At 56.2% G+C, this 22,752-nt stretch overlaps 1 protein-coding gene across 1 annotated transcript in view; it reads right to left on the bottom strand.

The window, feature by feature from the left end:
* Positions 1–2,945: 2,945 nt before the first annotated feature.
* The window catches only part of CACNG2 (calcium voltage-gated channel auxiliary subunit gamma 2), a 148,860-nt gene continuing 129,053 nt past the window's right edge, over positions 2,946–22,752 (bottom strand). Inside the window, exons 2-4 of the mRNA XM_004700307.2 lie at positions 17,153–17,236; positions 4,304–4,444; positions 2,946–3,506 (exon numbers count right to left, since the gene is read on the bottom strand). Of these exons, the coding sequence (XP_004700364.1) occupies positions 2,971–3,506; positions 4,304–4,444; positions 17,153–17,236 (761 nt within the window). The 3' untranslated portion in view covers positions 2,946–2,970. The remainder of the gene's footprint in view (positions 3,507–4,303; positions 4,445–17,152; positions 17,237–22,752) is intronic.

Below are 22,752 nucleotides of genomic sequence, written 5' to 3'. Positions count from 1 at the left end.
CTTGGAAAGTGACAGGCCAGGCCAGGGTCAAGAACAGGCAAACCAAGAGAGAAGCTGGCGGAGGCCGCTGAGCACCTCACCTGCCCTGGCATGACCAGCAGGCTCTCAGCCACAACTGGCCCATTTTGTTTGGGGAGAGAAGGCCGGAATTATCCCAGACTTCAGTCTTTAGACGATCTTGTCTGGGGTATCACTTGCGTTTTGGGGGCTGCTCTTGACTCTGGAACTGAACCTTGGCCAAGCTCCTGTCTCCTGAGCCTTAACCCCCTCCCAAGCTAACTTCCATGTACTCCATGGGATCTCCCTTGGGCTCAGCGGCTGGGCTGTGGTATTACAGAGAGGGGGGCTGGAATGAGGGGTGGCTCTGGGGATTGCTGATGCTTCCCCCTGTGCCTGGGCATCAGGGAGGTGAGCTTGCAGGAGTGCACTTTTGCTCTGACATTGGAAGTGGGGGCAGGGGCTGGGGAGCACAGTGAGGAGGCATATGGTGTGTGTGTGTGTGTGTGTGTGGCTGGCTGACTGGCCATCTGGAATGTTCTCGATGTCTGGGGGCTGGATGGCAGGTGCTTTGGTCACCCCTGCATCTCCCACCCTGGGCGGCTGGCAAGTCTGAAAAGCCACAGGCCTTGGGAGACCCTGAGACCCAGAGAGACCCTACCACAGGAACTTTAGACCTGGCTTCAAGACCGGCGCCCTATGTGCAGGGGAACATGGAGTGTGTCATGTGTGTACACACGGTGTGTGGGTGGGCACGGGTGGGCATCAAGCCGGTGTGGAGTGTGTGTTTATGGCTTGGGAGCGTGTGAGTCTGTTTTTGTGAATCGTGCCTTTGTGACTATAGCACTAGGCCAAGAGGCCTATTTGCGTGTGTGTGTGTGTGTGTGTGTGTGTGTGTGTGTGAGCCAGGGGCTTTCAAAAGTTCGTGGAAAACTGGAATGGGCAGAGCATGGAATTTTCCCGTCCACTTTTTCAAAGCCCCTCCTGTGTATTTATGTGAGTGTGAGTGTATGGATGTGTTGATGTGGCTGTCTTGAGTGTGTGTGTGAGTACATGCGTATGGGCGCATGTGTTTGTGTGAATACCTGTGTGAGGTGTATGTTTGTGTCTGTGTGCACGTTTGCGTGCCAGGTGTGAGAGTGCATGTCTGTGTGTGTGTTTGTGAGGTGTGAGTGCATGAGGTGTGTGTGTGTGTGAGCATACATGGATGCGAGGTGAGTGTGTATATTGGTGTCTGCGGGGTGTGCGTGTGAGGTGTGGGTGTGCTGTCTGTGTATGAATGGGCATGTGTGTGGACATGGGGTCTGTGGTCTCTTTGTAGGAGGTCTAATTTCCCCACGGTGACTCTTGCAGCGGAGTCCTGCTTGGGAGAGGCCACTCCCTCACAGGCACCCCCACCAGCTGGCTGGGGCCCATCTCTCCCTCCTGCTTGAAGCCCAGCTCTAATCACTCACAACTTTTTTTTTTTAATGGATTTGTATATTTATTTTCTGTTTTCTCTTTACAGGTTCCCTGCTAAATTTTAAGTCCCCCATCCCACCCCGTTTTTTTTTTCTTCACAGTTTAAAGCTGGAAAAGAATGAAAAGAAAAATACTATCTGATTTTCTTGCAAGTAAATCCACTTATTATATATTTACATTTATTTATACTCTGTGGTTTTTTTTATTAAAAAAATCACCACTTGTTTTTCCTTTTTCTTTTGTAAAAAGAAACCTTTTTGCTGTGTCATGGTCGGACCTGCTGGGCCCTTAAAGGGCATCGCGAGTCCAAGGACCCCCAAAGGGTCAGTGGGCCCCCTCCCAGGGAGGTGGGCGGGGCCTGTGAGTCTGGGGGTCCACCATTGCCCCAGGGTCACCAGGGGGCCCTGAGGTGAGGGGTGAGGAGGGAGAGCTGCTTCATGTCCCCCAGGGGGTGGGCGTCTCCTGACCCCATGGACAGGAACTTGGGGCCGGTGACCCCATGAGGCTCACCCTGAGGATTTCGGGGGGATTCTGGGCATCTCGGTAAGCCACCGGCAGCCGGCTCCCTCCTTTCCTTCCCTCATGGCGTAGGAAGTCATCACAGTGGGTTAAGGACCATTAAGGACTGGAAAGAGGGGCTGGGCTAGCCCCAAGTACACCCCTCCAGGCACCTTAGGGACAGGTGGGACCAGACTCTTGGGTCACCTGGAGGTCTACAAGCCCCGTTCGGGCTGCGCAGTCGGCTCGGCGCCCCTGCGCAGGCCCAGCGTTCGGGGGCTCCCCCCACCCCCACCCCTGGGCTCCAGGGACCTGGCAGTGACCAGAGGCCCACCCGCCCCGGGGCCCCTGAGTCTCCACCCTGACTCGCCCAGGGAGGCAGAGTCCACGGGGGTTAAAGGGAACAGAATAGTCATTCTCCCCACGTTGAAAATAAAAAAAGAAAACATTATCGCCCCCAAACCAATGTAACAGAAAACCCTGCTGAAGACGAGGAGCGGCCTTCTCCCTCTCCGCTCCGTCTCGGTTTTTAATGTTTATTTATTTTTGCTTTAATGCTATCTTAATTCCCTTTTTTTTTCATTTAAATTGGCTTTTATTAAATGTTAAAATAATGGTACATGGGAAATCATGCATTTTCTTTTAGATTTATTTTCTATTTTTAATTTTTTTAATCCCTCTCGCTGTTTTTTTTTAAGTTTGTTTCTCTTCCCTCGTTTATTTCCCCCCCACATTTACTGTTGTTTCGCTCCTCTGTGCCTCTTATAGTTCTTTTTTTTTAAGTTTACGTGTTATCTTTTTCGCTTTTTGTGTGTGTGTGTGTATTTTCTTTGTTTTTTGTTCTTTTTTTTTTTTTTTTGCTTGTGGAAGGTTCCCGATGGATGGTTTGGTTCCCTCCCGCCCCACCCGCCCCGAATCCTGAACTGATTTGCGCCTCCCGCAGGCCCCGCCCCTCCGCCGCCAGGCTGGGCCTGGGCCCTGCGGCTCGGGCTGGCGCGGGCCTGGCAGCGGGCTTCATACGGGCGTGGTCCGGCGGTTGGCTGTGTTAGTGTGGAGAGAGTCCTTGTTCTCCTTCTGGATACAGTTGTGAACCTGGAGGAAACTGTTATCCCTGTCCGAGTTGTAGGTGGCGGTGGGCGTGGTGGCGGCCTTCAGGGGGTCCCTGCTGAGGGTGTACATGGAGATCTCCGTGGACGGCAGGGTGTTGAAGCCCTTGATGCCCACGGGGGAGGCGTCCCTGGAGTGTGAGGGCTCGGTGGAGCGGGAGCTGGACCGGCTGCGGCGCTGGTAGCGGTAGCGGTAGCTGGGGATACGGGTGATGGCGGAGGCCTGGAGGTAGTCCGTGGCTCGGGCGGTGGCCCGCAGCTGTTTGTGCCGATCGATAAACATGTGCACGGCCAGCACTCCGACCATCTCGGCAATGATGAAGGACAGAGCCCCGAAGTAGAAGGACCAGCCGTACGAGTAACTATTCTTTTTAGAGTCGCTCTTGGAGGGGTCTCCGGCATTGGCAGATATATACACTATGATGCCAATGATGTTACTCAGACCTGCGGGCACAGGGTGGGCACGGAGCCGGGGTAGGGGCAGAGAAAAGGCCTGGTTAGTGCCCGGAGTCTGGGGATGGGGCAGAGGCACGGCCCCAGTCCTGTGTTGTCCTAGCGATCCAATGCCACCTATTTAATCATTCTGTGGAGAGAGAACAGCCCAGGGACGCCCCAGGGGAAGAGGGGAGAGAAGCCAGGGGCAGGCAGCCACCTGGTGAGCGAGCAATTCTAGCTTATTGAGCCGCTCCCGCCTGGTGAAGGCATTTGGCTGCTAACTGGAAGGTCGGCAGTTTGAACCCAGCAGCCGCTCCTTAGGAGAAAAGACCTGGCCGTGTGTCTCTGTAAAGACTCCTGTCTAGGAGACCCCACGGGAAGTTCTACTCTGCCCTCTGCATTTGCTGTGAGTTCCAGTGGACCCACTAGCACACGGCAATAACGTTGTCTTGTGAGTTTGGGACCCGGTTCCCTGTGCCCAGTAGTTTTCAAGCATCTTAGACCCACTCACTTCATCCCAATAGATTCCGACTCACGGCTATCCTGTAGGGCAGCGAAACTCCCCCATAGGGTTTCTGAGGCGACACGTCTTTATGGAGATGGACTGCTACATCTCTGTCCCCAAGGATGGACCTCTTCTAAGCAAGGTGGGGCTTTGGGCATAGGTCGGGGACGGTTTAGGTGTGGCTGTGGGGAAGGAAGCCCCAAATTCCCTTTCCCTCCTCCCTGCTCCCTCTGTTGGCCACTGAGCTGAGCACCACCCCACCCCTACCACCCACCCCACACCCGCGGCCCAGCACCCTTACCCGCAGACACGAAGAAGATGCCAGCACTCAGGATGATGTTGTGTCGGGTCTTGTAGAACTCACTGGCTGCAATGCAGAGTCCCCCCATGAAGAGCAGAATCACGCTCAGGATGGGGAAGATGCTGGAGGCCCTCACAGCCCCTAGAACACGAGGGGGAGAGGGGACTGTGAATCTAGGGGTGCTGCAGACAAGCGCCTCCCTCCCACCCCTGAAAAGGACTTTGCGGACACAGGCCCAGAGTCAGGCTGCTTTGCAACTCTAGTGGACGTAGGGGAAGAGAAAGCCACTGCCATCCGGGGGCTCCGCACTGACATGAGGAGCAGATCTGGTTACACAGGCTACTGGGTGACTCGGCCACTGCCTGCCCACTGGCCTTGTGTCCTGGGTCCCCGTGCCTCCTCTCACTTCTGCAGCTTACTCCCCACGAGGCAGGCTGCTGCCTTTCATACTTGGACTTTTGGCCCTACAGAGCCTTCTGGCTGGAATGTCTTTCCTGCCCTTCTTGATGCAGCAAACTCCTATCCATCCCTCAAAGCCCATCTCACAGTCCCCTCCTCTGCACTTTGATGTGCTTCCACGTGACCACATATACACAGACACACGTGCATAGCCCACACCCCTACATGCTCATGCCAACACACACACACACACACACACACACATGCGCGCGCGCGAGAGAGAGAGAGAGAGAGAGAGAGAGCCCTTGCACTCTTATGCATGTGCACACCCCACACCCATGCATGTTCACGCTGACACAACACACACACATTCTCAGACATGCTCACACACCCACGCATGTTCACTGGGGACATGCATCTGGGGGGCCACACTGCATCACCTCTCTCTGGGGCCCTCAGGGCGATGACCTCATGCAGGTCTGGGCCTGATGTTTCCCCTCCACCTGTTTGTGCTGGGTGCCCGGATGCCCCAGCGCCACCTTCCTGCCAGCAGGGGAAGGGATCCTGAGTGGTGCAGGGAGCTTGTTTGATGGGCGTGTGTGTGTGTGTGTGTGTGTGTGGGGGGGCACACGTGTGCACATGTCAGCGTGTGTGCACCGTGTGAGCACCAGTGCACGTGCGTCTCTCTGTATGAGCAATGAGAATGGAGAACAAGATGGAGGGCGACAGGCCAGAGAAGCCTGCTGTGTTCAGCCAGCCCGGAGCAATGTGGAGGAGCCGGAATGGCTTCAGAAGTTTCTGGAGCAGCTTATGATATGCTCTGAATAACAGCAGCCCGCGGGGAATTCAGCAGAAGCCTCACAGCCCGGCACAGCCAACCCAAATACCAGCCTCCCTCCGAGAGGTCTCTGCCCAGAAAGTAGGGGGCAGGGCTGGCAGTGGACCCAGCAATCCACCTAGGGAGGTTGGGCTTGGCGGGCCCAGACCTAGCCTGGGGAGGGAGCAACTGGGACCTTCCTCTGCAAGCAAGCTGTCCCATGAAGGAGGTCCTGTCAATCGGGCAGTCGCCCAGATGAGTTACACCTGCGCTTGGATCCTGACTGTGACACCGGGCACAAGGCTCTTTCTCTCTCAGCCTGTGTCCACCTTCCTGTAAAATGGGAAGAGTCACCACAGCTTCCAACTCTCAGACTGTCCCCAGGCTTTGTTGCCCCCAAGGACAGCCCCAGACTGGTCGCACTGGCCTCTCCTGGGAGGCTTACAAATGGAGCCCACTGGGAACCAGGACACCGGAACCTGCATTGTAGCCAGATCTTTGGGGAATGGTGGCAGCATTATATTATGAGGGGGCTTGAAACTGGTTTTGGAAAAACAGGATTACAAGATAATGAATGTCTCCCCGCCCCCCAAGAATTTTTATAGCCCCCTTGTCTCTGGACTGTGCCTGATACTAGAAGGAGTTCCAGAAAGAGCAGCGATGAGGGCCATTTCTGATGTCCTACCCCTTCAGGTGAGTCACAACTTCCCTGTGGCATTTCCTGCCCTCCGACTCAATCTGGGGGGGGGGTGTCTCAATGCTGAGGCGCCCCTCAGAGGAGCAGTGACATTCGGACTGGTTGTACACGGAGGGACCAAACGCTGCTGGGCCTGCCCCATCCCCACAAGCAGTTGCAGGTTGAACTATTGAGACCCACAGGGCTTTCAGTGGCCGGCTTTTGGAAGTAGGTCACCAGACCTTTCTTCCTAATCTGTTTTAGTTTGGGCACTCCCCTGAAACCTGTCTGACATCCTAGCCGCACGGAAGCCTCTGCTGACAATCGGGATTGTGGCTGTGCGGGTCTCCAGCATGGAAGGTGGGCATTCGACCATGGGCCAGCACTGCAGAGCTACATCACCTGTGAACATGCACGTCAGACCTAATTCTCAGCGCCTCACATAGGTTAACCCTTTCCCTGCTCAGGCCAACTCCAGGAAGCCGTGGGCCTTGGTTTTAAGGAACGGATAATCATGCAGAGCAGGGGTTGGCTAATTTTGTTCTGTCACGTTGAGACTTTGTCTCGCGGGTTTTGGATGTGTTGTCAGGAGAGACCAGTCCCTCAGAGAAGGACGTCATGCTCGGTCAAGCAGAGGGGCAGCGACAAAGAGGAAGGCCCTCAAGGTCATCGATGGATTGATCCAGTGGCTGCCACCAGGAGCTCAAACATGGGAATGATGGTGAGGATGGTGCAGGACCCGGCAGTGTTCCGTTCTGTTGTGCGTGGGTCGCTATGGGTCGGGCGCGACTCGATGGCACCTAACAACAGCAACAGCAACAACAACAACAACAACAACAGGACAAACAGCCCATCCTTTCTGGCTTTTCCGGCCTCTCACGATGACTCAGCACTGCTGTTGGAGCACCTCATCAGCCTTGGCTTGTGTGTGAACATGGTTGGGTTCGAATAAAACTTTATTCACAAAATCAGACCCTGTGCTGGCTTCTGTCTGGCCCGCTGGCTGCAGGCCGACCCCTGGGTGACCACAGAATCCACTGGGCTAGGGGAATGCTGTAAGCTCCAGCGTGGGACATGCTTCACTTCCACCCAGCTCTGAACCGGAAAGCAAAGATTGGATTCCGCTAAGGTGGCACACTCCAGACCGGGTGTGAGAGAGAGAGATCACAAACCAAGAAACACTGAAGCAAATCCCATGTCATCGAATGGATGCCAACTCCCGGCGACCCAGGGGCGCCAGAAAACTCCGCTCCTGAAGGTGGGCAGTGGCTGCTTGTTTGGAAGGAGATGGTCAGGCCTTTCCTCCAAGGCACCTCTGATTACACTCGAACCGTCAGCCCTTCAGTTAGCAGCTGGGTGCACTAGCCGTTTGCACTGCCCAGGGACGCCTGGGAAACCTGGTGCAAAGACAAACTCCCTGCCATCGAGTCCACTCCGACGCACGGGGACTTGACAGACCAGAGTAGAACTGGGTCTTGATACTGTAACTCTCTCCGGGGGTAGAAAGTCTCAATTTTCTCCCGCAAGGTGGGGGGTGGTTGTGAACTGCTGACGTGGCTGGTCAGCCAGTGTCACCCGCTACACTACCAGGGCTCCATGGAAATATAAGTGGGGTAAAACCAGGCCTGGTCCGTGTCCTTGTAGAGCTGAGGTTTTCCTGAGAGAGACTCACGTTGTCAGATAATAACATGGAGACGCGTGGGTCATGACCAGGTGGCACCACGTGCTATGTGTATACCCGGAGGAAAGGTGCCCCTGAGAGACACCCTTTGTGCCTGTGGCAGCCTCATGTCACATGCAGATGGCCAGTGTCCTAGTGTATGCAGGCACTGCTCTAAGCACAGCACAAATACCAAGTCTCCCATAATTCTAGGAAGGAAGGACTGACGGGATCCCATTACACACAGGCGAACACGGAGGCGCAGGGCAAGTGTGTTGCCCATGGTCAGCCCCGGGAGCAAACGGGGAGCCTGGCCTTGTGAACCCTGGCAGTTTGATTCCAGACCCCCTGCGGCTAACCACCGCAACCCCCTGCCTTCAGACCCTATGCTTCCCCACCTCCCATGAGCACCCAACTTCACGTGGGCATCAGGGCAGGCATCCCTGAGGAAGCGCTGTTGGAGCTGACATCTGACGGAGAAGGAGAAGGCACTGTTTGGCAGACTGGAGGCAGGCGGGCGGTAGAGTCTCAGATGAGCAAAGGCTGGAGGCAGATGGGTTGTTCGGGGAAGCGAGAAGGCTGGTGGGGCGGAGGGCTCGGGAGGCAAATAGAGAGAGAAGCTTGGGCCAGGTCACGCAGGGCTCCTGAGCCATGTGGATCACGCTTACAGAACTTCCCTTCATGCGATGAGGAGCGTCAAAGGGGCTTGCCCTAGGAAGAGCTGCCAGCATCTGAAGCCAATGGATGGGCAGGAGCCAGGGTGGCCTCCAGGAAGCAGGGGGAGGGCCACCGCAGTGGGCCAGACAAGAGGGGACCAGGGTGGGAGCAAGGGGCGTGGTCAACGGTGGCTGGGGCAGAGATGTGGAGGAGACGAGAGGCTTGGTGAGGGGTGGTGTGGGTGGGGAAGAGGGTGGCTTCAAGGAGAACATCTTGGTTTCAGATTTGCTGGCTGGTGGTGGTGGGGGGCGGCATTTGTGGATGCTGGGAGAGGTTGGAGGTGAAGGGGGCGGGGTGAGGGAGAAAGATCAAGGATTGGCCGGTGCCATGTCAAATGTGAGGTGTATCGCAGAAAGAGAGAGGCAGAGGTATGCACAGGGCCCGTCGGGTGCCCAGGTTTAGAGCCTGGATATGCATCTTGACTGAAGACCCAGAGTGGGTATAAGCTACCCTACGAGGTAGCAGGGAGCTTAGGCCTGAGGCTGGGGTGTGGGGTAGGGGTGGGGCTTGATGTTTGGTCAGCCACTGGCTTACGAAGACCTTGGGCCGTTCACTCAGTTTCCCTAGCTCTCTCCTTCCTTGTGCTGGATACAAATGGGGACAAATGTTGGGCATGGCCATGACTCTGAAAGAGCAATGTGGAAGCTCTGGATACTGTGAGTGTCGGTCAGCTACGAGGAGTCCCCTCTTTACCACGCTGGCAACCGAACTGGAGACTGTCCCAGGGCCCAGGAGGGAGGCGATGCCCTGCCGAGGCCCACAGGGAGGGTCCACTGGAGAGGACAGCCCTCTTTGGAAAGGCCTCTTGACCAAACTCTATTGGATAGTCTATTTATGTTCTGGTCCCCACCGTGGCCCCCCACCCCCAGCTGTGGCCTGGCTGTGAGATGGACCGGTCCTGAGGATACAGTGGGTGGGTGAGCAGAAGGACCCCTGGGGGCTGGGGGCAGGATGTGGTGTAGTGGAGGTCAGGGGACCCAGACCTAGTCTTTGCTCCAGGGGGTCCCCCCATGCCCTTTCCCTCCCCTGGACCTCAGGTCTACACAGCAATAGGGTTGGGACAAGTGATCTCTCAGGTCCCATCCACCTGTGTTGGGCTGGCGAGGCCAGGCCCCCATCTGACCCCTTCCCTGTTCTCCTAGTGGCCTTTAGTGACACATGTCACCTTAGTACACGAGGGAGGGCAGGCGCCCTATTTCCCAGGCTCGGCACTGAGATCTTCATGCACGTTATTCCATTTGGGATTTGAGTCACTCCAATGGGAGTCACAGATGAGCTGGGCTAGGCGGACATCTGGGTCCTTGGACAGCTCTCCTGGCTCCAGCCTTTCTTCACCTTGCGTTCAATGGCATGGCCAGGGGCTGTCTTCACAGGAGTGGGCTGCGAGACATGCGTGTGCGAGTGTGTGTGCATCAGACGGGGAGACAGTGAGTGTGTGAGACAGTGTGTGTGTGTGTGTGTGAGAAAGGAGAGAGTGAGAGAGTGTGTGTGTTTGTGTGTGAGAGAGAAAAAGAGAAGGGAGAGAGGAGGGAGGGAAGGATGGGGCTGGGGAGAGAGAGAGAGAGAGAGAGAGAGAGAGAGAGAGAGAGAGAGAGAGCTCGAAGATGACAGTGAGAGTGGAGAAGGAAGGTGGTAGACTGAGAGGAGGGGCTCCAGGGCGCGGCCCAGCCCGGCTCCCACGGTGCAGCTGGCGGCCTGCCTTGCCCTCTGCACTTGTAGAGTGACTGGGTCACCGTGAACATCAGTGTATGAACTGCCAGGCCTGCGCAGTGTGACACAGTGCCCCGGAGAGCTGCCCCGACGCACATTGTCACCAGAGCCAGCTTTTTGCATAGCCGCACGGGCCCCTGGTGGGACGCTTCTTAACCGTGGGACGTGGTCCCCCAGTTTCAGCCACACGAGGACGCCGACTGCAGTGTGTGCACATGACCTGCAGTGCCCGCCTCGGGGACAATCTGGCTAGACAGAAGAGGCTGAAGGACAGGGGCACAGGTGGCCAATGGGGGGCTCAGAGAAGTTGTAGGATTTGCCCGAGGCCTCGAGAGAGTCGATTCAGACTCTATGCCCCCCTGATAGAACAGAGTAGAACTGCCCCTGAGGGTTTCTGAGACTGGAACTCTTTATGGGAGCAGACAGGCTCTTTTCTCTCCAATGGTGGGTCCGAACTGGTAACCTTTTGCTTCGCAGGCCAAAGCTTACCGCTAGGACTCCTGGGACATGACTGAATGCTAAGCCCACACTGGGACTTCCCTGGCCTTCCTCCCTTGGTGCCTGAGCTGGGACAGGGGTGGGGACTGAGCAGGGGGATGTCCCCCCTCTGGGCAGATGGGCTGGTGCTAGGGCAGCCCCGAGGGAGCCCAGGCCCTGTGCTAGGCGGGATAGAGGAGGATGCTCTACCTGCACCTTCTCCTATAAGTTGTTCCAGGGTGGGGGGTGGGTTGGAGAACGTGCCCAAGAAATCACGGCAGTGGTCTCCTGTATACCCAGTCCCCCCACCTCCCAGCCCCCCTTCCATCTAGATGCCACACTACCATTTTGCTCTCCACATCCGGGCTGAAAGGTCAGCCTTGCTGGTCTGCGCTCAGATGCATCTAGAATCCGACACCCCGCAGCCACCACTGCTGCCTCCTTCAGTCATTCCTTCTTGTCTGGCTCGTGTGTGTCTCCTCCCTGGCCTCCCCGCTCCCGCACTGGCAGCTCTCTCGTGGGACAGAGCGATGCATGCAGTTTTCGATCCCATCCAATCCCCCCACCTTGTGGCTCCATCTCAGAGCACAGAGTTCAGTCCCAGGGGCTCGGGCTCCAGGCTGAGCCCCAGGGCCTCTGGCTGCTCCCAAGCCTCCAGTCCCAGAGACCTCTGCACTGGCTGGTCCCTCTGCCTGGAATGCCCTTCCTAGGATCCTCTGGGCCCCTTCACCCACTTCTGCTTTCTGCTCCAATGTTCCCTTCCCAGCGAGCACCTGCACGTGGACCCTGTGCACATGCGCGCAAGCGTCTTGGCCGCTGTTCTGGTCCCACCCCCTAGAAGCTCACTGGGGCCGCGCTCAGGCTCACGAGTGGCCCGCGAGTCTGTGACCGAGTCGGCTACTAATCAAGAGCCCTCTTCTGGGGTTCTGACTCTGTCCAGGGCCCTCCTCCCCCCTCTGTCCAAACTACTGCTGGGAAAGGGCGTGGCCTGGTGATGGAGTGTGTGTGTGGGTGTGGGTGTGACACGCAGGTGCCAGGTGCCAGTCCCCTCCCTTCCTCTCCCGAGGGAACACAGCTCACCCTGGACCCGTTGACCCAAGCCTCCAGCCCCAGCCCAGATGTGGACCTGCCCGCGTGTGGAGCCTGCCCCACTCTGCCGCCCTGGGCGGCAGTACAGTGGATTGGGGGTGGGGGGTCTGGCATTCAGCGCTGTTGTTAGGTGCCGGGGCGTTGGTTGTGACCCATAGCGACCTTATGCACAGCATAAGGAAACACCGCCTGGTCCGTGCCATTCCCACCATTGTCCCTGTGCTCCAGCCCATGGTTGCAGCCACGGTGTCATTTTACTGACGGCCTCTGGAGGTGCTCTATACCTGTCTGTGGACGGAACGACATTGCTCCAGTTTTTCTCTCCTGGTGTCAGATCCCTTCGGGACATCCGGGCCACGCTGACTGCCATCTGAATTGGACAACACACACACACACACACACACACACACACACACAGATGTGTGTGAACACCACACTCACTCACCCTGCATCTGGACAGACAGACACACGGGTGTCAGAAGACGCTATCCGACACAGCCTCGTGTGGTGACACACAGAGACCACAGACCCGTGGGCACACATTGACACTCGTATGACGTCGCACCATGGTCCCCCCACCCCCTGCTCTTCAGCAGACTCTGCAGACTTTGGCCATAGGGCTGAGGACCCTCTGGTTGGGTCTGGTCACCATCCATTATTGGGCGAGCCATTGAGAGGAGGGGCCAGGGTCCCTACTAGTTGCCCCTTCAGGGGGCCCAGATGTTGGGTGATGACCAGGGCCTGTGTTAGCTGTCGTCCTTGTTGCTAGGGAGCCTCAGTGGGATGGTTCAGGGAGGCGTGGGGATTTGGGAGGAAGAGGGTGCTTTTACTTATATGCCCATCAGATGTTAATTGGGTCTCTTCTCTATGCTACGTCTTCTGAGGTCAGTGGTTCTCAGCCTGTGGGTCGAAACCCCTTTGGGGGCCGAATGACCATTTCACAGGGGTCGCCTAAGACCATCGGAAAGCACATAAAGATTTCACAATATGTGACATATTGTTTTTGTGACCCCTATGCTTTAATGATGTTCAATTTGTAACAGTGAAAATACACCCTATCAGATATTTACATGGCGACTCATAACAGTAGCAAAGTGACAGTGATGAAGTAGCAAAGAAAGTAATTGTATGGCTGGGGGGTCACCACCACATGAGGAACTGCATGAAAGGGTCGCAGCACGAGGAAGGTTGAGAACCACTGCTCTAGGTGATGCCTGAAGCTTCAGGACAAGTGATTCCCCCTCTCTCTGCCACCCCAGGTGATGATCTCTGAACCTCTGGTCCAGCCAGGCCCTGGGGGCATCTCCTCTCCTACCGATCCTCAGACCAGCTGGTAGAACAAAGATGGCAAGAGCGGCTCAGGCCACCTCAAGGGCCACTTCTCCTCAGCCACCTCTTCTTCCTGGCCGCTAGGGACTCTTCTCTTGGCACTCTGCTCCCTTGGGGATTGTGTTGAGCCTTGTGACTTTCATGTCACCCACATGTGGACAACTTACCCACTCATATCTCTGACCAGGGCCTCTCCTGTGAGCCCTGACCCCAGTCCCCCATGAGTATTCCTGTCTCCCCGGGAGGTCCACGGCCAACTCCAAAGCAAGGTGGTCAACACTGGCCTTTAGATCTTCCTCCACCCCCAACCTGTTCTTCCCACGGCCGTAAAACTCTGCCCTTCACCCCCACGTTCCCGGGCCTACCACCTGGTTTGTCTTCACAGCCCTCTCTGAAAAGAGGTGTGTGTTCACTGGTTTGGCTTATTTCCTGCAGGCACTGACTCTTTTGTACATCTGATCTCCGTCCGGTTCCAGCTTGTGTGGGAGCTTAGTAAATGACTGACCAATGAGTGGGTGACTCCTCCCAGAGGCAAGTCTGAGCTGGCTGGCACCTCCTCCAGGGAGCCCTCTGGAATGCCCCCACCGGTTTGGGTTATAGGCTAGCCTCTCTCATATCCTGTGCTCCCTTCTACCTCTGCCTGTCCCTTCCCTGCGGCCCACCCTCTCCCATCCCTGTCCCCAAAGCTCAAGGGCTGTCATGTGTAGGGGGGCTGGGCAAGTCTGTCCAACAGACTCCTGTACCTTGAGCTGTCAGGCCCACCTCCCTCAGACAGCCCCGCCCACTTCTGCATGGAGCTCCACCCGGGTGGGGTGGGTGGGGAACTCCTCCATCTCCTTGAGGTTGGGAGGGTACTTCCTCTGGCCACCACCCACTGAGTGTGATAGGAGCTTAGGGCCCTCATCCTGCAAGAGTGACATCCGCTGTCCAGCTCAGCACTAGCCTGCCACAGGTCCAGGGCCAGCACACTCTGCCTGCTACCTGGGCTCAAACTGAGTTCCTATGAAACACAGCCACACCCCACAGCACATGGGTGGGGGTGAGGAGGTGGGGAGAGGACACGTGGCCAGTAAAACCAGTCACCAGTTTATGTTGAGTTGACTTGGGCTCACAGCATGGCAAATCCGGGGTCCCAGAGGAACATGGTGTTCCGCCACAGGCCTTTCAGCTGCTTGCTTTGGGAAGTGGATCACCAGGCCTTTTTTCTGAGGCACCTCTGGGGGGACCCAAACCTCCAACTCTTCCGATCGCACGAACCGCTTGCATCCCCCAGGACTCCTATGGCCTCAGCATCTCAAATGCCATCCGGTCCTTTCCAGGACAAGTGTTCTGACCCCTGTTACGAATGCTCCGAACACACTGTTGGATGAAGTCAACTCTGATCAGTCCTCCCGAATCCCATGCTGCACCTGGAAGTTCAAGTTCACCCACCCACCCAACCTGACCGCAGTTGAGTCGACTCAGACTCACAGGGACACTGCAGGGCAGAGAAGACCTGCCCCATAGACTTTGGAGCCTGTAAATCTTAGCAGAAGCAGCCTGCCTCATCTTTGCCCAGTGGAGCAGCTGGTGGAGTTGAAGCATCAACCTTGTGGTTAGCAGTCCAATGCTTAACCCATGGTGCCACCAGGGTCCCTTCTAAGTTCATGTCAGAAAAACAAAACCAAAAACACTCGAACTCCCTGCCATGAACTGGACACCAGCTGTAGGACAGAGCAGAACTCCCTGGTGTATTTTGGAGGCTGTCAGTCTTTACAGGACAGCAGTAAGCCTTATCTTTTTCCTGCAGAGCTGCTGGTGGGTTTGAACTCTCGACTTTGCAGTTAGCAGCCCAACGCATAACCTGCTGTGCCCAAAGCAAACTCACTGCCTTCCAGTTGACTCATGGCAACCCCACAGGACAGGGTAGAACTACTCTTGTGGGTTTCTGAGATTGCAATTCTTTTTGTGGGAGTAGCAAGCCTTATCTTTGTCCAGAGCAACAGCTGGTGGTTTTGAACTGCTGTCCTTTTGGAGAGCAGGCTGACACGTAACCACTATGCCACCAGGGCTCCCCAAATGAACCACCCTCCTCTCTTCTTTAAAAAATGAGGGGATTGAAGCATAGAGTGGAGTAGAAATAGTCATAGAAGAATCTTCTATAACCTTTCTTTATTTAACAAACAGCATTTATTCAGTAGCTATTAGATTCCAGGCACTGTGCTAAACCCAACTGTCAATGAGAAGATAGTGCTCCTGGTCCCTCTGATGAAATCCTCTACCACCCCTGGGCTCTCCTGGCTGAGAGAGTGACTCCTAAGAGTGGCCCAGCCCTGCCTCCTAGGGCAAGCTGGGTCTCCGAGGGTCCTCCCCTTGGCCTCTTCCTCATGCACACACCGTGGTCTCCCCGGCATTGAGCACAGGCTCGATACATACAGGAGGCGCTCAGTCCCTGCTCAGTCCCGGCTCCCAGCACTGCCTGCCCTTGCAGCCTAACCACAGCCTTGGCAAAGAGCCCCGACGCAGTAACGGGTAGCGACAACCAAATGGCCCTTTAGGAATTCCACTTAAGAGCAGTGTCTTGAGGGAATTCAGACATGGAAATGACAAGTGCTGGAATATATTTCCCTTCTCCATCAAAGGATCTGGAAACTGCAGCGTCTGCCAGCCTCTCTCTCTCTCTCTCCTGCCGCCTGGCTGGCTTCACGTGGCCAGGGCTTTCCAATGAAACCCAGATTCCAGCCGGCCTGAGCCGGCCCCGTTTGATGTAGGGAGGAATGATTGGGAGAGGCAGGGGAGAGCCACATAATAATGTGCCTCCTACATTTCTCATAGACGTGATCTGAGGGGGAGGGAAGGGAGGCTCCAGTGGCCTCCCTGTGGTCCAAGAAGGGTGCCCGGCCACGGGCAGAGGGGGGGCGGGGTGCTCCTGGGAGGAGAACAAATGGGGACAGCAGGAAGAGTGGCTGAGAGTCTTAAGCAGAGAGGGCCACTCCTGCTCTGAGGCCCTGCAGCCCCGCCGACAAGGACCCTCAGCCCCTCTCCTGGAAATCGCTTCTCAGGGAGCAGCTTGCCTTGTTAGCTTTTGCTGAGTCTCTAGACCTCCTCCTTTGGGCCTCAAAATGCTTTCTCTTGATAATAATATGTCTCAGATGGATTTAAGGTGGCAGCTGTTACACTAGGATTTAACTTTGACATTGGCTTGTGGAGGAAGGAATAAAAAAAGATAATCTCTCTCGTGTTCAGTCGAAGTTGCAGTTGGGCACAGCCTGATGAAATTCTTTATCCAGTTAATCTAGAAATACTTATTAAGAGGTGTTTTATTTTTTAATGTGTCAGGCACGGGACTGGGGGTATCATAGTGGGCAGGAGGGGGCAGGGGCATGTCCTTGGAGGGAGTGACAGGATGGCAAGGCAGCGGCTATGCCCATAGCCCAGGTCCCCCGATGTCGGATAAAGCTGCTATGCTGTGATAGCCAGGGCAAGAGGCTGGGGGGACGTCCTGGAGGAGAGGGCATTTCGGTTGAGACCTGGGGGGTGGGTAGGAGTTGGAGGGAAGAGCAGGAGGCGCTTTGGCCTCCAGGAAGGGGAGCAGTTGGGGGGTTGGGGAGCTCGGCGTTTTCCTGTCCTCTGCTGCTGTTAGGCACAGAGCCCGGTCACGCGGTGGGTTGCGCCTTGGGCTTCTAATGGAAAGAGAGGCCAGTGGTTCAGAACCCTCAACCTCTCTGCAGGGGGATGGGGGAGAGATGAGACTTTCTGCTCCCCATAAAGAACCCCACAGGGGGCTGACCTACACGTCCTATAGGGTCGCGATGGGTCGGGTGTCCACTCCACGGCAGGAAGTTTGAGTTTTGAGCAGGCACGGGGGTGGGGGGCGGTGTTCCACAGAGGTAGGGCTTTGAACTTTCTGACTTTCTAGCAGGGCAGGGCCACCAGGCGTGGTGGGGCCACGAGACCGGGCGGAGCCACCAGGCAGGGCTGGCGGCCAGTACTTACGGAGGAAATATTCTGCGGTGTCCGCCTCGTAGTCTGTATCCTCGGGGAAATGGTCGATCTGCTTACACAGACCTTTGAAGTTCCCTGCAAAACCAGGGGGGAAGCAGACGGTGAGACCTTGCAAGTTCCCTGGTGCCTCGCCCACCGGCCTGGGCCTGACCCCCCACTGAAGCTGGGGAGCCGGCCTGCCCCCGCCCGAGGCAGGCACCTCTGCCCGGAGAATCAAAACACCCCGACTCCACACCCCAGCGGTGCAGCCGGGCGAGATGTAAGGCCCCAGACTTCAAAACCCTGCCTGCCGTCTGAAGCTCAGGCTCGCTCTGTTCGGTTCTGGCTGGGGAGGCCACCGTGCAGGTGGGGAGGGCACTGGGTGTTTTGCACGTGGGCATGCGGCAGCTTGCTCTGCACAGGAGACGGTGCCCAGACGGAGGCGGACCAGCAGGCCCATAGCCCTTGAGACCGGCCTGGCCAGAGCCTTTCCATCTGCGATGGAACAGCACGGAACTCATCACCCCCCACCCCCTCGGCCCCGGCTCCCTGTGGCTCCGAAAGCTTCCTAGGCTTGAGCCCCCGCTGAGGGCCAGGCTCATGAAGAACTCCAGTCCCTTTAGCCACCTCCCAGGCTGGGAGGTATGGGGAGGGGTCCTGTCATCTCACAGCAGGAGACACTGAGGGCCCGGGAGGTGAGGGCTCCGAATGAGGGCTCTTGGCTAGGGGAGCGATAGAAGGCAGCAGGGCTCCCACCAAGGCCGCTTGACTCCTCAATATCTCCTACGTGTTGCTGAGAGGGTGGGTGAGCACCAGCTCAGGTAAGGGCCCCCACTCCCCCGCCTGCCCCAAAGGCATGGGGTGACTGAAGGAGCTCTTGCACTCTCCGTCCTCAAGGCCAGCGACTAGAATAGACTGGATCCTCGCCAGTCTCCCGACAGCAGAGACTTTGGCTGGAGAAAGAGGAGACTTTATGCCCCCCCCTGATGTGTCACGGCCCCAGAAACCCACAGCGGCACTTCAACCCTGTCCTGTAGGGTCACCGTGAGCTTGAGCCATTCCTTCCCCGCGCCCCGCAGTGCCAAGGTGAACACAACCAGCTGGCGAGCAGGACCCAGTGGGCGAGATGCATGGGCCTGCCAGGGTTCCTTGGCAAGGTGGATGGACACAGTGGCTGCAAACAGAACCATTGTGAGCCTGGCCTCGGGCCAGGCAGTGGCTCGTCTTGTACGTAGGGTCACCGGGAGTTAGGATGGACTCAGGGACACCTAACAACCACCCCCTCATGAAAACAGTCCTCAGTACGAATCGCAGGAGGAAGATGTGGGCAGTCCGCTCTGTAGAGATGTACGGCCTCAAAAAGCCCGACACTGCCCTGGAGGGTGGCTATCAGCTGAAATAGTCGTGGCGGCCTCAGATGGGTGGGACAAAGCCCGGCGATTCCTATTTCATAAAGCAGGAGTGGGTTTTATTAGGTGCTATAGCTCGGATTTGAATTATGCTTCATTTGAATGGTGGCATTGGCGAAGAATATTCTATCACAGGCTGCCCGAAGAACAAACAACTTGGCTCGTAAGAAGGCCAGGCAGAATGCTCCTTAGAAGTGAGGGTGGTGAGACTTGGCTCATGGATTTTGGACATGTTACCAGGAGGGATCGGCCCTGGAGGAGGACATCATGCTTGGTAAAGTAGAGGGTCAGAGAAAAAGAGGAAGGCCCAAGGAGATGGACTGGCCCAGGGACTACCACAGTGGGCTCAGACAGAACCACACTTGCGAGGATGGTGCAGGACCGGGCAGTGTTTCCATCTGTTGCCTGTGGGGCCACTGTGAGTCACAACTCAACAACACCTAACGACCACTCTAGATATTATTTAGGAATTCAAGGCCTGAGTACATAGTCCTATATATGGTATTGACGGCTGTATAGGCAGCAACTGAGTGTATTATTTATACTCTATATCCGTGGCTCTCCACCTTCCTCATGCCTCGACCCTTCAATACAGTTCCTCATGTGGTGGTGACCCCCAAACATAAAATTATTTTCGCTGCTACTTCATCACTGTCATTTTGCGACTGTGATGAATCGGGTGACCGCTATGAAAGGGTTATTTGACCCTCGACCCCCAAAGGGGTTGCGACCCACAGGTTGAGAACCGCTGCTGTATATAGAAATAGGAGCGTCTTAAGTACTTTTAGCTGGAGAAAGATGGGGCTTTCTACTCTCATACAGTCTTGGAAACTCACAGGGGCAGTTCTACTCTGTCCCGTAGGGTCACTATGAGTCAGCAGTGACTCGATGGCAGTGAGGGGATCAGTAATTTTTATAAGGGCCCTGTGGGGCACACATGGTCCCCTCCCCCTCAGTCACTGGGCCAAAGGTTGGTGGTTTGAATCCACTACCACACTCAGAGTGACCCTCCAGGACAGGGTAGAACTGCCCCGGTGGGTTTTGGAGACTGTGACTCTTTATGGGAGTAGAAAGCCTCCTTTTTCTTCCCACAAGCAGCTGGTGGTTTCAAACTGCTGACCTTGTGGTTAGCCGCTCAACGCGGAACCAATGCGCCCCCGGGCTCATTGTAATTACTAATTACAGCCATTGCAACCCATACGGATTGCTGTTGTATCCAGAAGCATATGGGATTGCCATGAACACCCCTCCCCACCCCCTGTTTATATTTTAGCGAGGGTTTTATACGACCAACTGCAGAGACGATTGCTGGGCCTTCCCATGAACCAAATTCGCCTCCTCTCTCGGCTTCTGAAAGAATCCCAGGTCCCCAGAGCATTTGCAGGCCTTGCTGGCAGGCCTTGTGAAGCTTTGTGGGGTCTCTCTTCCTGATCACCCCATCTGTGTCACTGTCTCCTGTCCTCTCTCTTTTTTCCCTTCCCCCCTCCTCTCTCTTGCTCCAAGCACCCCTTCCCTCTGTCCGTGTGTTTTTATAGGCAGTCTCCCCACACCTGCCACCCCCCAGTAGCTTATCAAAGCACTTTGCTTAAACACACACACACACACACACACACACACACACACACCTCACCTGAGAAGAATTTTTCCCACCCGCTGCTAAGAGGATTTAAAACACACACACACACACACACACACACACACACACACACACACACACACACTCCCCCTTATTGTTAAATTACAAACCGGTGTCTTTGAGAAGCTCTTCGCCAAGCGCGTCCCTTTTCTTTCAATTCTATCTGACAAATGTTGTCGCCAGTGCCAGCTCACGGCCAGGCATCTTTATGAGGAATCAGAGCAGGAGGTGAGGCGGGGACAGCAGCACTGACATGCCCCGAGGCTCCTAACAAGTGGGCCAGCGCTCAGCCCGGAGCCCAGCGCTGCCCAGTGGGAGCCCCACATCCACACCTGCTCCCCATGCCGCCTGGCAGCGCCACGGGCACGGACGGAGCCTGTTGCCCTTAGCACCTAGCGCAGTGCCTGGCGCAGGAGAAGGATCTGAGCGGAAAGAGTCAAGGCCCAATGGCTCCTTTGTGGGCCAGGCCCGAGCATCCGACTGCCTAGTTGGTGTTTCCTTGTGGCTGCTTCAGGTCCCTGGGTTGGTACCCATGCTGGCACTCGACTACTAGCCTCAGAGGGTTGGCACTTTGAACCCTCCCCGATGGCACATGGAAGAAAGACCTGGAGATACGCCTTCTTAAAGATTAGCCTACAGGCAGGAGAAGATGCCGGGGGTGGGATGAAGGGGGGGGGCAGCGGTTGGAAGGCAAATGCTGTTATAGACACAATCCTGCAGTAGCGGTGATCTCTGGGTAGATGTTTGGGTAGACACACCGGCTGAACAGGTGTGGGAGGGAGAGTGGGGGTGTACCCAAGATTATAGATAGACTTGACAGGGGATATTTGTGTCTGTGTCTTTACCTTGGCTGCAAATAGACCCCTGAATGTGGCGGAGCCGACAGAGGACTGTGTTAGGAGAACCTGTTAATCATGTAACCCAACGCTGTAAGGGCATTAGTTGCGGGGCTGGGGGACAGAATGCTCTAGATCCCACCTTGGGGAGTCGAAGGGTGGGTCTTCACAGCTGGTGAGCAGCCAGCGAAGGTGCAAGTCTTCAACTCTCCCCAGCTGGAGAGAAGAAGGAGCGATGACCGTGGAAGGACAAGGGAGGCAAGGAGTCCAGTGGACTCCTGGGCCGTGCACACATCCGAACCCATGACCCTGAGACCAGATGAACTAGCTGGTGTCCGCCCACCAGCCCCCACTGCTTCGAAAGGGGTCACCTTAGACGGTCCTGGATGGAGTGGGAGAAAAATGTGGAGCAGAACTCCAAATCATAAAAGAGACCAGGCTTACATGTGGGACCCCTGACCCTATCCCCAAGTTAGAACAATTGGTGTTTAGGATGAAAAGAGCAGCGTCTGCCTCAGGACAGAGTTCAGAGGGCTAGGAAAGGAGGCCAATTGGGAGCGGAAGCAGGGGCGGAAGGCAGGGAAGGGACGGCCCACTGAGGGATGGCAATGGCCAAGTGGATCAGAACACGTTGGGGTAGTTGGCTGTGCAACTGATGGTCTGGTTCTGCAAACCCTCACCTCATTCACCATAAAAAGAGAAGATTCTATTACAGACCAGCAAGCCCTAGGGCGTTCACAGAAAAGCTACAGTTCCTCTCGGTAGCCCACGGGGGTTGCCATAAGCTGGGATGGGCTTGAGGACAATGGCTTGGTGCTTTTGGTTTTAAAAGCACTCTACCTTCAACCGGATCAAATCGGAACTTCTGCTCCTCTCCTCAAGCCTGGCTCTGTGGGGTCATCGGCCGGCTCAGGGAATGCCTCCCATCACCCCCTCATGCAGGCCCAGGCCCAGGCGTCATAGCAGACATCTCCTCTCTGTGGAGTCTGCCCCCTGTACCCTGCCCTGTCCATATCTGTGGTTCAGTCTCTCTCTCACACCCACCCACCCCTTTTGAGCCGTCAGCAGCATGGCTACCACCAGGCCACCATCCCTGCCAGGGTCACCTTGCGCTCACTCTTGTCCCTCTCTGATTCTTTCTTCCACGGACCACCTGGATGAGCCTTTAAAGATACAAACCAGAACAGGTCACCTCCAGCTTAGAACTCTCCAGGGCATCCTGGTATCAATCTCACCCACAGGGGTGGGCTCCAACCTTGGCCTCTGGGCCCCCTTCCCTCTCATCATCTCCTCCCTCTCCAAGTACCTTCAGCTCAGCGTGCTCTCCGGCCATGTTCTCCTACCACAGGGCCTTTGCCGATGCCGGTCTCTGCTCCAACCCTTAGCTGTCTCCTTCCGGCCTCCCATCTGCCCTGCATCCGTGGGTGTCTGCTACCCCTGCACGTACAGTATGCACGATGATGGTGGGAAGATTCTCACAGAGAGGGACAACCATGGATCCAGGGAAGGAGCAATACAGAAACAACGGGAGAGGGGATGAGACGCAAGGCCAGGGTGTCTTTCAGAGTAGACGATGGGGCCTCCCCTCTACCAGGGGGAAGGCAGCTGGGGGGGGAGGGGTGGTGGTGGTGCAGCTGTGGGGGTGGGGAGGGCTTGTGATTCCGCCACTTTCTTTAGTTGATTTTCTTCAGCAGAAGCAGGAGGGGAGAGGAGGCAGAGGAGTTACGTCTG

This window comes from Echinops telfairi, unplaced genomic scaffold, assembly GCF_000313985.2.
Source record: "Echinops telfairi isolate 266 unplaced genomic scaffold, ASM31398v2 ScPeMD7_2;HRSCAF=8, whole genome shotgun sequence".
NCBI lineage: Eukaryota > Metazoa > Chordata > Mammalia > Afrosoricida > Tenrecidae > Echinops > Echinops telfairi.
Note: the sequence above shows the minus strand (reverse complement) of the source record. Positions and strands in the feature narration are given on the sequence as shown.